The sequence below is a fragment of the Neovison vison genome, chromosome 12, assembly GCF_020171115.1.
Source record: "Neovison vison isolate M4711 chromosome 12, ASM_NN_V1, whole genome shotgun sequence".
In the NCBI taxonomy this organism is placed as follows: domain Eukaryota; kingdom Metazoa; phylum Chordata; class Mammalia; order Carnivora; family Mustelidae; genus Neogale; species Neogale vison.
In genome coordinates, this window is record NC_058102.1 from 16,882,964 (window position 1) to 16,895,686 (window position 12,723).

The window sequence follows — 12,723 nt, forward strand, 5'->3', positions numbered from 1 at the left end:
AAAGATGCATGGCCCCATTGTATTAAGAGTTTCTCCACTTACTTCCAAGGTAATCACCAGGTCCATCAGAGGAATTTCCACGCATATGTTTTTTCTGAACTACGCTTGCAACTTTACAAGGGTGTTTTGGAACATCTAGAATAATGTCTGATTCAGGGGTGCCAGTGGAAATGAAGGGAGGGCCACATCTAAGAATAGAAATTGATGTGGGGTCATAAAGAATGCATTCATGTCAGGACAAGTTAGAGCTGTGGCTGCTTGGCTGTTAAGGTAAGGTTAAAGGAGATAGCCATCCTCAAAGCAAACCTGCAGTGGGATTCTGATTTGCAAGCTAACCAGCTAACCCTTGAACAATGCAGGGGTTTGAGGCAATGACCTCCTACACAGTCTAAAATCCACATATAACTCTTGGCTCCCCCGAAACTTAACTACTAATAGCCAACTGTTGACCAGAGGGAAGTCTTACCAATAACATAAGCAATTTATTACATTTTGGTATGTTATATGTATTACATAGTGTATTCTTACAAGAAAGTAAGTTAGAGCAAAGAAAATGTTATTTTAAAAAATCATAAGGAAGAGAAAATACATTTATAGTACTATATCAAAAAAAAACTTCACATGTAAGTGGACCCACATTGTTCCAACCTGTATTTTCAAGAATCAACTATAGTTGTGTGGAGAATACATGTAAGACACAGAGATAGAAACAGTCTACAAACTGTATGGACAGGGAATAAGTGAGCAACCAGACATCTTGGGTTTTGAATGAGATCTTCATAAATCAGTGGCATAATGTGATAGATTGGTTGGAAAACAGCGATCTGTGATATCCCTTAAATTTTATCCTTTTTTTTCCTCAGAAGCAGCAGTTCTGAGGTTTATTCTAACTCTTACTATTTTATTTTATTTTTTTAAGATTTTATTTATTTATTTGACAGAGAGAGAGATCACAAGTAGGCAGAGAGGCAGGCAGAGAGAGAGGGGAAAGCAGGCTCCCCGCTGAGCAGAGAACCCAATGCGGGACTTGATCCCAGGATCCTGAGATCATGACCCGAGCCGAAGGCAGAGGCTCAACCCACTGAGCCACCCAGGTGCCCCTCTTCTTACTATTTTTAAAACTATTGTATTTTGACACTGTTCTTCAAGAGTCAAGCTAAAAATGTTGGGTCAAGAGCACATACACACATATGAACCTAATCACTTGATTTAGAAATTACTCTTGTTTCAGAAAAAGGTTATCCCAACCAGGGGAATTCCGAGGGAATCTGCCTCATCAATTTAGACCTGGCTCCAAAGGCTGAAGGGGACAGGTTCCTATTACTGAGATTATCTGTGCTATTATTATCTATTCCCATCAGCTTTGTATGGGGATATTTGGGAGGACTCATATTTGGGATATCAGATTGGCTATTAAATCAGGGAAACCCCAAATAATATTAGCTTAAGTGACACAGAAGTCCATTTCTCAAGTCTGAGTTGGCCATTAGTGCTGTTGTGACCGCTTCATGTTCATCACGATGCAGGCTCCTGCCCTTTTTGTTTCATCCTTATCAACACTGGACTTCCATCTCATGGTCCAACATAGCTGCTTTAGCCCCAACTAACAAGTCTGCATTCTGGCAAGTGGAAAGGAAAGAGGGGAAGCAGAGGGCAAGCCTTTATTCAGGATATCATCCAGAAGTTGCACGTATTTGTCCCACTTGTATCCCACTGACTAGAACTTGGTCACAGCCCAAATCTCTTTGCGTAATAGACTGAGAAATGTAGATTTTTATTCAGAGTGTCTATGTGCTCTGCCAAAGTACAGGAATCTTTGCTAAATAATGTAGGGAAACAACTAGCAGTCTCTGCCGTGTGTATGACTTTCAGAAGAAATGCAAGCATGTGACTCATAAAGTTCCTTTCAAAGGATGTCTGGGGAAACTAACTCTCCCTAGTGTCTGGTCCCAGGGCTGGGACCTCCTTTTCATTGGTCATGGCCATCTGGCTGCTGGCAATAACATAGGTAAGAAAAAAATACCAATATGTCTTGTAGAGCAGCCTGGAATGTGGTACACCATATAGTTAAAAGTGTTTATTTTGGAGTCAAGGAACTAATTCTGCCTCTGCCACTTACCTGCTACATGATGATGGGCAAGCTACTAAAACTCACTAACCTTAGTTCAACAACACCCATCTTACACAGATTAGTTGAAATAATGTATATAGTGTGCTCAGCCCTGTGCCTAATTGATGAAAAGGGGTCAAAATGACAGTGGTTAACTATTCTTGTTGTCAGAATAGTCAACTAGAACAGCCAAAAATATCCCTGGGGCAGCTACAAATCAGTATGGAAGGGGAACGCTGCAAGCCTATCTCAGTGGCGTAGATTTTTAAAACAAAGACTTCTAAGTTTCTCAACCCATTTTTTTTCCAGTGTAAACTGCACAATTTTCTCCCAATTTCATCTTTTTTTTTTACCATTTATTCATTTTCTTATCATCTGAAAATGAGTTGTTTATATATTTTTTTAACATCTTATGAACATTCACATTTTGTACACATTATTTTTCTGGTCTCTCCCACTCTTCCAAGTGAATTGATCAAGGCATTGGCTTGATGGCCAGATTCCTTCAGAACTCATTGAGGATTTGGAATTTAAGCTTTCTAGTGGAGATTTAGGAATTTTGGAATTTAGATTTTTTGGAATTTAGATTAGATTTTGGAATTTAGGCTTTCTAGTGGAGCCATCATCCCATCTAAAGTCAGTGAAGGTTGATGATGCAATGGGGGAGAAAGGAAAGGGATCCCAAAATACAGATTAAAAAGCCTTACTTAAAGCTCTTAAAAATTGCCTAAAATATACTTGCTTTGTGTTGTTGGTAGAAAAATAAATATATATGTTTAATATACATAAGGTATATAGTTAGTAGAAGTGATATCTTATTATGGAAAAAAATGAGCTAGTGCTGTCTGCACTTGGGAGGGTCATTCTTTTTCCACACAGAGGCAGATGGAGCCCTTCCTTTAGAAAGGACATTTTTTGTGGGAAAGAGCCTTGGACCTTCTCCAGTATGCAAAACCCTCACAAGGAGCATGTATTCTCCATTCTTGGCTTCTTTTGTCCACTAACTTATCTCATTGGTGAATTTGGGAGAAGGAACTAGGCAAGCCCAGCTCAGCTCAAAAACTTTCTCTCTTTATTTTTTGGGATCTATCTGTTTGGCAGGGAGAATGTGTTCGGATCTATAGTTTGCCTTGTGTTGAAAGAGACTTCCCTCTAGGAAATAGGCTTGGGAAGGGGCTCATTGTTTTCCATCTGTGCCAGAGCCCGAATGCTCATGTGCCAGCACTTGGCTCCAAATCTAACAATATTCTTTATATGGCTATATCTGTAATAAAAGTATAATTTTTTTCCTATAAAACAAAAAAGCTTCAGTTAAAATTTTAAAATGTTATCTAGCTACAAACTTCTGAGTATGACTATATTATGCCTCAAATCTATAGATAAAAGTCACATTAGGAAAATGGATGGATCATAATAAAATTGTAACAGGTCAAATTCTGATCTCAATCTAAATTGCCCTTCACCATGTTTTATTTGTAAATGTTTCTCGAAGCTGCAAAACTGTAATGTGTGAATCCATAGCCATATTAACTTATGGCCATTTTTTATTTTAATAAAAATAACTTTATCTTTCATGCTCAGCTCTAGCTGCAGAGAAAGATGGGACCCCTGTTTTCAAGTTCCCCAGATGGAGAGTCAAGGGCAAGACCATCAAGGAGGTGGCGGAAGCCTACAAATCTGTGGGTGCTGAGCTCAACGTGCTACCCTTCTGCACACAGTTTATCCCCATGGATATAATTGACAGCCCAAAGCACGGTTCTATCATATATCACCCTTCCATCCTTCCCAGGCACAGAGGAGCCTCTGCTATCAACTGGTGAGAATTTTCTTAATTATAGAGAAGATAAGCATATTTCTATGGCTTTTAATCTTTCTGTTTTTAATGTAGGGTATGCTTGAGCAATTGTGAGGCCCTGACTGATTGCTACTCCTGCATGAACTCCCCCTGAGACTTAGCAGTATTCCGTGGGCTAGACAGCATTTTCAAGGTCAGTCTGTGGAGTACTGACTCCATTGGAGATAGCTAGGTAATTCAGACAGGTTTGGTTTATGCTGGATTTCTTGATCACAGGACTTCTGAGAACCTTTTAGATGTGCTGTAGTGAGAGCATCATAATCTCCAAGAGGGAATCTGAGTACACAGTGCTCCCAAACTTATTTGACCTTAGAACTTTTTTTGCCTAGAGCATCTCAAGTACATTTCAAGGAATGCCGAGCTACCTGAAATTCTCTTCTTCGTTCTCTCTTCTCTTCTTCAATTTTAAGGTTCTTGAGGGAAGGGACTATGGTCTAACGTTTTTATTGCTGCAGGTACACTGTAAGTCCTAAATACCACAGGTACGCTTTTCTACCTTCTATCCTTTCCATATGCATCACCCTGATATCGCTCAGTGTCAAGTTGTTAAATGGGCAGAAAATTACACTTAGTTTAAATGTGGTGAATGACATTTCGTTGTATTTGGCATGAATCAATTTCTTTTTTGCCCCTGTAATGGTACTGTATGTTTATCTTTTCACTTAAATTTGTATTTTTTTTTCTCATTTCACATTGTTTCCACATACAGAGTCACTGGATCAAAGTGTATGAATGTTTTGGAGCATGTGGGTGGCTCAGTCGTTTAAGTGTCTGCCTTTGGCTCAGGTCATGATCCCAGGGTCCTGGTATCGAGCCCCACATCTGGCTCCTTGCTCAGAGGGGAGCCTGCTTCTCCCTTTTCCTCTTCCCCTCCCCCCTGCTCATACTCTCTCTCACACACACACTTTCTCGCTCAAATAAATAAATAAAACCTAAAACAAACAAAGAACAAAATATATGAATGTTTTCAAGCCCCTTGATAACATAATGCCAATAAATTCCTCAATATTTCTGAAAAGAGTGATTGATTAATAGGTCTTGCTAGATTAGTAGCTCCAAGGTTTAAAAGTTATTTAGGTCATGAGCATGTATGATGTATTACTTCATACTCTCTTGATACTACCTGAGCCTCTGATTTGCTTTTATCTGATATATCTACATATTCAGCTCATTGTTTATATTATAAGCTCTTATGGGGCAACATTTTCTCTTAGGCTAAGCTTTTTCCCACCCAAGATTTTATTTATTTACTTATTTATTTGTTTGAGAGAGAGTGTGTGTGCATATACCCTTGGGGGTGGGGAAGGAGGCAGTAGAGTAGGGAGAGAGGAACAGGAGAAGGGAGAGAGAAGAAAGAGGATCTCAGGTCTCAAGCAGGCTCCTGGCTGAGCACTGAGCCCTCTACCTGGGGCTCAATCTCAGGACCCTGAGATCATGACCAGAGCCAAAAACCAAAATCAGATGCTCAACCGACTGAGCTACCCAGGTACCCCTAGGCAAAGCTTTATAAAGCATGAATACAAAGAACATAATATACAAAGACTAATTCAACCACCTTTTACTATAATTTACCTAGACAATCTAGAGCTAATTCTAACTCTGACTTACATCCAAATGACATAACCTAGATAAATAGTTATGAGAACTAATAAGTTCTCCTCCACTGAGCATCCTCTCTTTTATCTTCCATTATCTCATTCTGCCTAACATAGGGTCAAGTACAATGTAGGAATTGGTCCCAGGTGGGCAACGTTGCTTGATGCCACAGCAGAAAGCTGACAACTGGAAGATAATGAGTGGCAGTAATGACAGATCCTAGTGCCCTTTTGGTTAGACTAGAAGTCATTAGTGTGCATTTAACAAGAAGGACTATAGCTATGTATAAAATAGCGGTACCATCAAGTAGTGCTTTTTATGAATACTGACATCTCATCTATACTGCTCGTTTCTCACAGTAGTTCCCTCACTGTCTACTTTCCACTAGAACTGCCTTGCACTTTATTTTTTTATTTTAGGAGAGAGAGGGAGAGAGAACACACATGAGCTTGGGGAGGGGGGAGTGAGGAGGGGGGAGTTGGAAGTTGTGGGGAAGGAGCAGAGGGAGAGGGTGAGAGGAAAATCTCAAGCAGGCTCCAAGCTCAGTGAGCCCGACAAGGCACTCAGTCTCTTGACCCTGAGATCATGACCTGAGCTAAAATCAAGAGTCAGCCACATAGCTCACTGAGATACCCAGATGCCCCCACTCCCTTGGACTTTAATATCACTAATTCATCACTTTGTGATACGTTAAATCACCATTGTAAGCTGAAGCTCTTCTTTTCACAGGACTCTAATTATGGGAGATAAGAAAGCTGGGTTTTCTGTTTTCTGGGCTGATGATGGTTTAGACACAGGACCCATCCTTCTTCAGAGGTCATGTGACGTCGAACCCAACGATACAGTGGATGCCCTTTATAATCGTTTTCTTTTTCCTGAAGGAATCAAGGCCATGGTTAGTATATTTACACCATCCAGAAGAATTTAGCAAAGCTTTAACATTTTAGAAATATTTTTCTATTACTGAGAATTTTCTCATGTTGATTTTGACAAAAAGTATAAAACTGAAAACAAAATTAGATTTTATATTTGCCAATAGGATGGTATATTTAGGGTGGAAATCGGAACATTAAAATTTCTTAGCCTGAGGAGCCTGGGTGGCTCAGTGGGTTAAGCCTCTGCCTTCAGCTCAGGTCGTGATCTCAGGGTCCTGGGATCGAGTCCCCCATTGGGCTCTCTGCTCGGCAGGGAACCTGCTTCCTCCTCTCTCTCTCTCTCTCGCTCGCTCTCTGCCTGCTTGTGATCTCTCTCTGTCAAATAAATAAATAAAATCTTAAAAAAAAATTTCTTAGCCTGTGAAGTTTGTTTTTCTAAGAACAGTGATCAGATGGATGAAGTTGGTTCATTTCTTGAAATGAACCGATAATGAAACTGGTTCATTTCTTTTGCCAAATACTTGAATTGCCAACCCTGTTTGTATTGACTAATAGTAAAGAAGTGTACAGAATCTCAAGAAATTTTGCTGTGGATGTTGGGCTTCAAAAGTGTTTGAACTCAGTCTGCGTAACAGGGTGAAATTTGGCATTGCTTTATTTATTCAGATGTGCTCTGGGCGAAGAGCTCAAAGTGTGTGCACCACAAAGTAAAAATATATTTTTAGCCTGTAAAAATATGGAAAGATAATTTCAGCATCATTTAATGTTTTCTGAATTGGATATGGAAGAAGTAGCCACACGGAGATAGACACTAAGATGGTATAAAGCAGCAGCTATTGATTCTGGAGAGAGGAGAGCCGTCTGGTTTGCGTCATTTAAGGGTTTTGAGAGTAGGGCTTTGATGTCAGAAAGAGATCAGAGTTCTCATTCTACTGCTTATCTGTTCTATGACAATAGGCAGGTCACTTGGCTTCTTTAGTCTTGGTTTCCTGCTGTGGATACTACCCGACTTAAAAGGGCTGCTGAGAAATTAAGTAGCATTTGTGTAAAGCACTCAGCACATGATAGGTACTCAAAAATTATCATGACAATCAAAATCGTGTATGTGTGTTCAGTGGCATTTGCTCAAGCCCAGATCATGCACCTGATGATATCACAGCCTGAAGTGGGTAAATGAAGGAGCTATGAACTGGCCCTGTGCGTATGTTGCCCCTAAGCTCTTGGAGAGGTTGGTCAGCAGCAGTAAATACTGAGAGATCCGAGAACTCAAGCTCACGTAGGCCTCCCCGTGAAAGAGAGAGGCTCTCAGCTCAAGGCAAACATGAATCTTGCAGAGAAAGACTTCAGGACACATCCCAAAGGCAATTAAACTCATGCATACATTTTAACCGTTTTGTCATTCCAGGTGTCCTGAGCTAGAAAGCAAGTCGAATTATTTAAATATAACAATGCATCACTTTCTAGAATCATCTTGATGAGTAGAAATCACTCACACGGACTTACCTTACTATCCGATTACTGAAATTCCCACTAGGTCACCAAGGGGAAGTTGAAATTTGTTTCAACAAGGGAGTCATTTTTGAGAGTAACAACTCAGTACTAGCAGTAGGTAAACTCGGATGCAGATTTTGCTCTGACACCCAGTAGCTACCTCTGTGATCTTGAGCTAGTTGCTTCACTTTTCTAAGAATCAGTTTCCTCATCCGTAACGTTGGAATAATAATATCCACCTGGCAGGATTGGTGTGATGTCTGCAAAGGATATTTTATATAGAGTAGCTACCACATTGCCTGGGACACAGATGGAACTGAAGAAAAAGTAGTTATTGTCATAGTCTGATTCTCTGGACAGATTTATTTATTTACTTACTTATTTATTAAAGTTTTATTTATTTAAGTAATCTCTACACCCAGTGTGGGACTTGAACTCACAACCCTGAGATCAAGAGTCATATGTTCTTCCGCCTGAGCCAGCCAGGAGCCCCTGGACAGATTTAAATGTAGCAATTCTGTTCAGTGTAAGCCAGCCAGAAGCCCCTGGACAGATTTAAATGTAGCAATTCTGTTTAGTGTAAGCTTCAGTTAAACAGACGATGCCATTATTGACCACTGGGCTGCGACACAGATCATGTTTTTGGCTTTAGGTGGAAGCTGTCCAACTCATAGCTGATGGAAAAGCTCCTCGGATTCCCCAGCTGGAAGAAGGGGCAACATATGAAGGTATCCAGAAAAAGGAAAATGCTGAGGTATTTATATCAACTCAATAACACACCTTAATGGTCTTGGCCCTTTACTTTTAAGTAGTTCCCAATGTACCATTTCCTGGCCGAAAGGTAGATCTCCAAGCCTCCCTGTTCTATTCTGCCCCAACCCTACTTCCATCACTGATGGGGAGAAATGTTTTTATTACCTTTGACATTCATAGCATTAGGAGTGCAGCCTGTGCTTTTTGCTGTCCTAGATTTCTTGGGATCAGTCGGCTGAAGTTTTACATAACTGGATCCGAGGTCATGATAAAGTCCCTGGAGCTTGGACAGAGATAAATGGACAGGTAGGTACGTTCTAGGGGACCAATTCTGTGTGTGTGTGTGTGTGTGTGTGTGTTACCTTTCTAAGAGGTATTACACATAGATTCACTTTTGCTAAGTAACCTGGGGCAGGTTACTTACCCATCAGGTTTCCTTATTGTAAATGGGACTAATAATAGTGCCTCTTGTATTGGTTATAGGTCACTGTGAAAACTAAATGGGTCAATACATGTTAATTCATTGAAGTACTTAGTCTCTGCAATAAGTACTCAATAAATGTTAACTATCATATTGCTCAATAAGTGATAGCTAATTGCCATAGAATTATAATCACAAATCAATTTGCATCACATTCTCTTTGCTAGTCTGAATCCAGTCCTGTTTCCACTAACTGACCCACAGACCACCCTGTATTTCCCACCAGTAATCGCACTGGTAGGGAACAGTCCAGTGTTGGTCCCCATATCTGCTCTCGCTGACTCCCCAGCACCACCTCCACACCGCTCTGAAAACCCTTGCTTCAGGCTCTGAAGTCTGCGAGAACTCTTTGTCTCATTCACCTTTGAATCAATGTGAATAAATGATAAAAGTCATCCGGATGTGAGGCATTCTTAAATCTCTTCGGTCATATCTTCATAGATTATCTCTTAATTGTGTCATCCCTACAGATGCTTGATACCATTTCCCACATTCCCATATTCCAATTTTATCATAAATGATAATCCCAGCTTGAGGTTGCTTACAAGACGTGCTGCTGGCACACACCCCTTGTCTCTAGGTGTAATTCCCTCCTCTCACAGTCTGGGTTTTCTCTCTCTCTTAGATGGTCACGTTCTACAGCTCATCATTATTGAAAAGCTCTGTCCCTCCTGGAGAACCACTGGAAATTAAAGGTGCCAAGAAGCCCGGTCTTGTTACCAAAAATGGACTTGTTCTTTTTGGTAATGATGGAAAAGCAGTGAGTGTTCAATACAGTCACCTACAAAGTAACATTTTTGGTTTCCTTCTATAACCCCAGCTGCTAAGGGAGTATCTTTCACAAGATAATCTGGTTTCACAGTGCGATATGGGGGGCTCGAGATATCTGTGCCCTGTTTCTGAGGCGGCTCAGGGTGCCAGGATGAGAAGGAGGCTTCCTGGGATATGCCTCAAGCATGTGCATGGTCTGTTTTGTGATATAGTAGAAAGAGCTTGGAATTTAGTCAAGAAACATGATGAGAACCCTTCCTCTGCCACTTACCAGTTGAGGGGAGGGTGCTTCTCCCCTCTGAATCTTCATTTCCCGGTCTATAAAACAGAGTGTGGTCTCCTAGGCCTACGTTCCCACTAGAGTCTGGCAGGATAAATAGGATGGATATGGGACTCTTCAGAGGCTCCTTGCCTTGCCCCTCATGCAGGCACCCCCTCACACTGCCTGTGCTTGGGAGCAGGGGCTCTTGGCTTCAGTGAACTCTTTGAAGAAAGCAAAGAGGAATTTGCAGCTTGCACATATATTCTGGAGCGTGCAGGCCTGATCAATAATTAAAATGGTAGGCTGCACAGTCCAGCTAGTTCTGGGTTGTAACCCCAGCTCTGTGACTAACTAGCTTTGTGGCATTGGGAAAATTACTTAACCTCACTGGGCAAATTCCTTAACCTCGTTGAGCCTCCGTTTCCTTATCAGGAACATGGGGATAATAATGGTACCTGCTTCCACCAGGATTTATGAGATTAAATAAGACACCTATGTATGCACATACGTATAGCACTGTGCCTGCAGCAGAGGATGGCCATAAGAGAAGGAGAACGGATCGTTGTAGTAGTGGGAGGAGGAAGAGGAGTTATAATAGGCTTTAGTCTAAATATATACATCCAAGTGTCCATTTTTTCAGGAGCTAATTATCCATTTCAAGATGTATATCTACCCCTAGACTTCACTTTCTCCTTTCTGCTGTCATTAGTAAAATACCATTTCCATCCTTTTACACATAATGGTGAGTGCTTTCAATCCACATTTTTGTATTTGCCAAATACGCTGATCTTTGTATTCCTAAAATATGTGACACTCCTTCTCCCACTGACCTCACTTTTGAATTGTCCTAATCTTCCATCTTTTGGCTTGTTGTGTTGCTATTTTGTAGCTGATGGTGAAAAATCTGCAGTTTGAAGATGGAAGAATGATTCCTGCTTCTCAGTACTTTTCAGCTGGGGAGACATCCGTGGTAGAACTTACCCCCGATGAGATGAAGGTGGCAGGGACCATCAAGGTGAACATGTGATGTCTTTAATGTTGCTCTGACCTTGAAACTGCAGCAGTTATGTAACTGAACCCTCAGTCTTCAGAATAGTGAGCACACACTGTCTTGCCTCTTTTTTGTATTAGCCGCAGTAGAAAGTTGACTCCAAAATTTGTATGCAAATTTATTTCTCATTCACAAAATGTTGTAAGGCAGTTTCAGGTCGACATGGGGGTGAAGAGTAAAGCTGGAATGTAAGGATTAGGAGTGGAGTCATTCAGGGACCCAAGCTCTGCTATCTTCAAGGTCACCATACAGGTCATCCACTTCCCAGACAGCTGAGAAGGGCAAAAGAGCACACTAGAATTGTGTGAAGGAGGTTTTTCATGGATTAAGACTAGGGGTCAAGTTTACTTCCGCTCATATTCATTGGCTTGAAGTCGGTCATATGGCTGCATCTAACTTGAAGAGATGCTGAAAAATGTAGTTAAGCCATGTATCCAAGATGAAAAAAGTAGGTTTGGTTGAGGCTCTGACCAGTCTCTGCCTCTGTGTTCTTCATGGCACATCCTTCATTAAAATTATCCTTGCTGTATAGGTCATCTGGGCTGGAATTTTAAGCAATGTCCCTGTTATTGAAGACTCAACAGACTTCTTTAAATCTGGAGCGAGCTCAATGGATGTTGTCAGGTAAAACAGTCACCCTATTGACTCACACCCCTCCCCTAGGGATTTTGACTTGACTTTGAAACTCAAATCCAATCCTTTGTTCTAGATGTTATCACTGTACTATAACCACTATACTCTGTTTCTCTTTTCTTCATCCTTTTTGGAGTGTTTGTTTCCATGGTCAAACACATATATTTGCTCCTTCCTCTTTGTTGCTAGCCAGAAGTTGTTTTCATATCTCCTATATACCTAGAAAACCAATGCTTGTAATTGTTTGTTTCTTTTTAAAATCTGTCCTCATGTTTCTTAGCTAATTTTCCTCCCATACAGCATTGGAATGGGAAGTTCTGGATGAGAACATTTATCAGGAATTACCTACATAGTCTGATTCACAAAGAGACCCAACATCGATTATGCTTCCCCCAATATCCTTTTTTTCTCCTATACCCCAGAATTACCCAGTAAGATATATCTAGAATAAGGACTATCAGGATACTTGCAAGAGGAAGAATAATCACCCTGTAGTTAAAATTTCTCTACAGAGGTTTATGGCAAGGTGAAAGAGCTAAAGTCCCAGAAGACTCTATTTTATGGTTTAAAAAAAAAAAAAAAAAAGCAAGTCTGTGAGGATCTTAATAGCGGAGAGTCTCTCAGAGGTATTTTTTTCATTGAGGGCCACACTATGGCCATTCATTAATTTAATAACTTAAAGAATGCCACTCCTAATGTTAAAAAAAAAAAAGTGACTGTTCTTGATGGTCATTCTGTTTATTTGCTTATTCACTCACTTATTCCACAAAATTCATTTAGTATGTACTACATATCAAGAATAGTTTTTGCCCTGGGAATACAGAGTCATGAACAGGAAAAAGTTT

The 12,723-nt window shown here is 40.5% G+C and overlaps 1 protein-coding gene across 1 annotated transcript in view; it reads left to right on the plus strand.

Moving 5' to 3' along the window:
• The window catches only part of ALDH1L2 (aldehyde dehydrogenase 1 family member L2), a 56,453-nt gene that overhangs the window by 10,654 nt on the left and 33,076 nt on the right, over positions 1–12,723 (plus strand). The window contains exons 3-9 of the mRNA XM_044226463.1: positions 3,692–3,926; positions 6,291–6,456; positions 8,580–8,681; positions 8,897–8,986; positions 9,787–9,921; positions 11,084–11,209; positions 11,778–11,869. Coding sequence (XP_044082398.1) covers positions 3,692–3,926; positions 6,291–6,456; positions 8,580–8,681; positions 8,897–8,986; positions 9,787–9,921; positions 11,084–11,209; positions 11,778–11,869 — 946 coding nt within the window. The remainder of the gene's footprint in view (positions 1–3,691; positions 3,927–6,290; positions 6,457–8,579; positions 8,682–8,896; positions 8,987–9,786; positions 9,922–11,083; positions 11,210–11,777; positions 11,870–12,723) is intronic.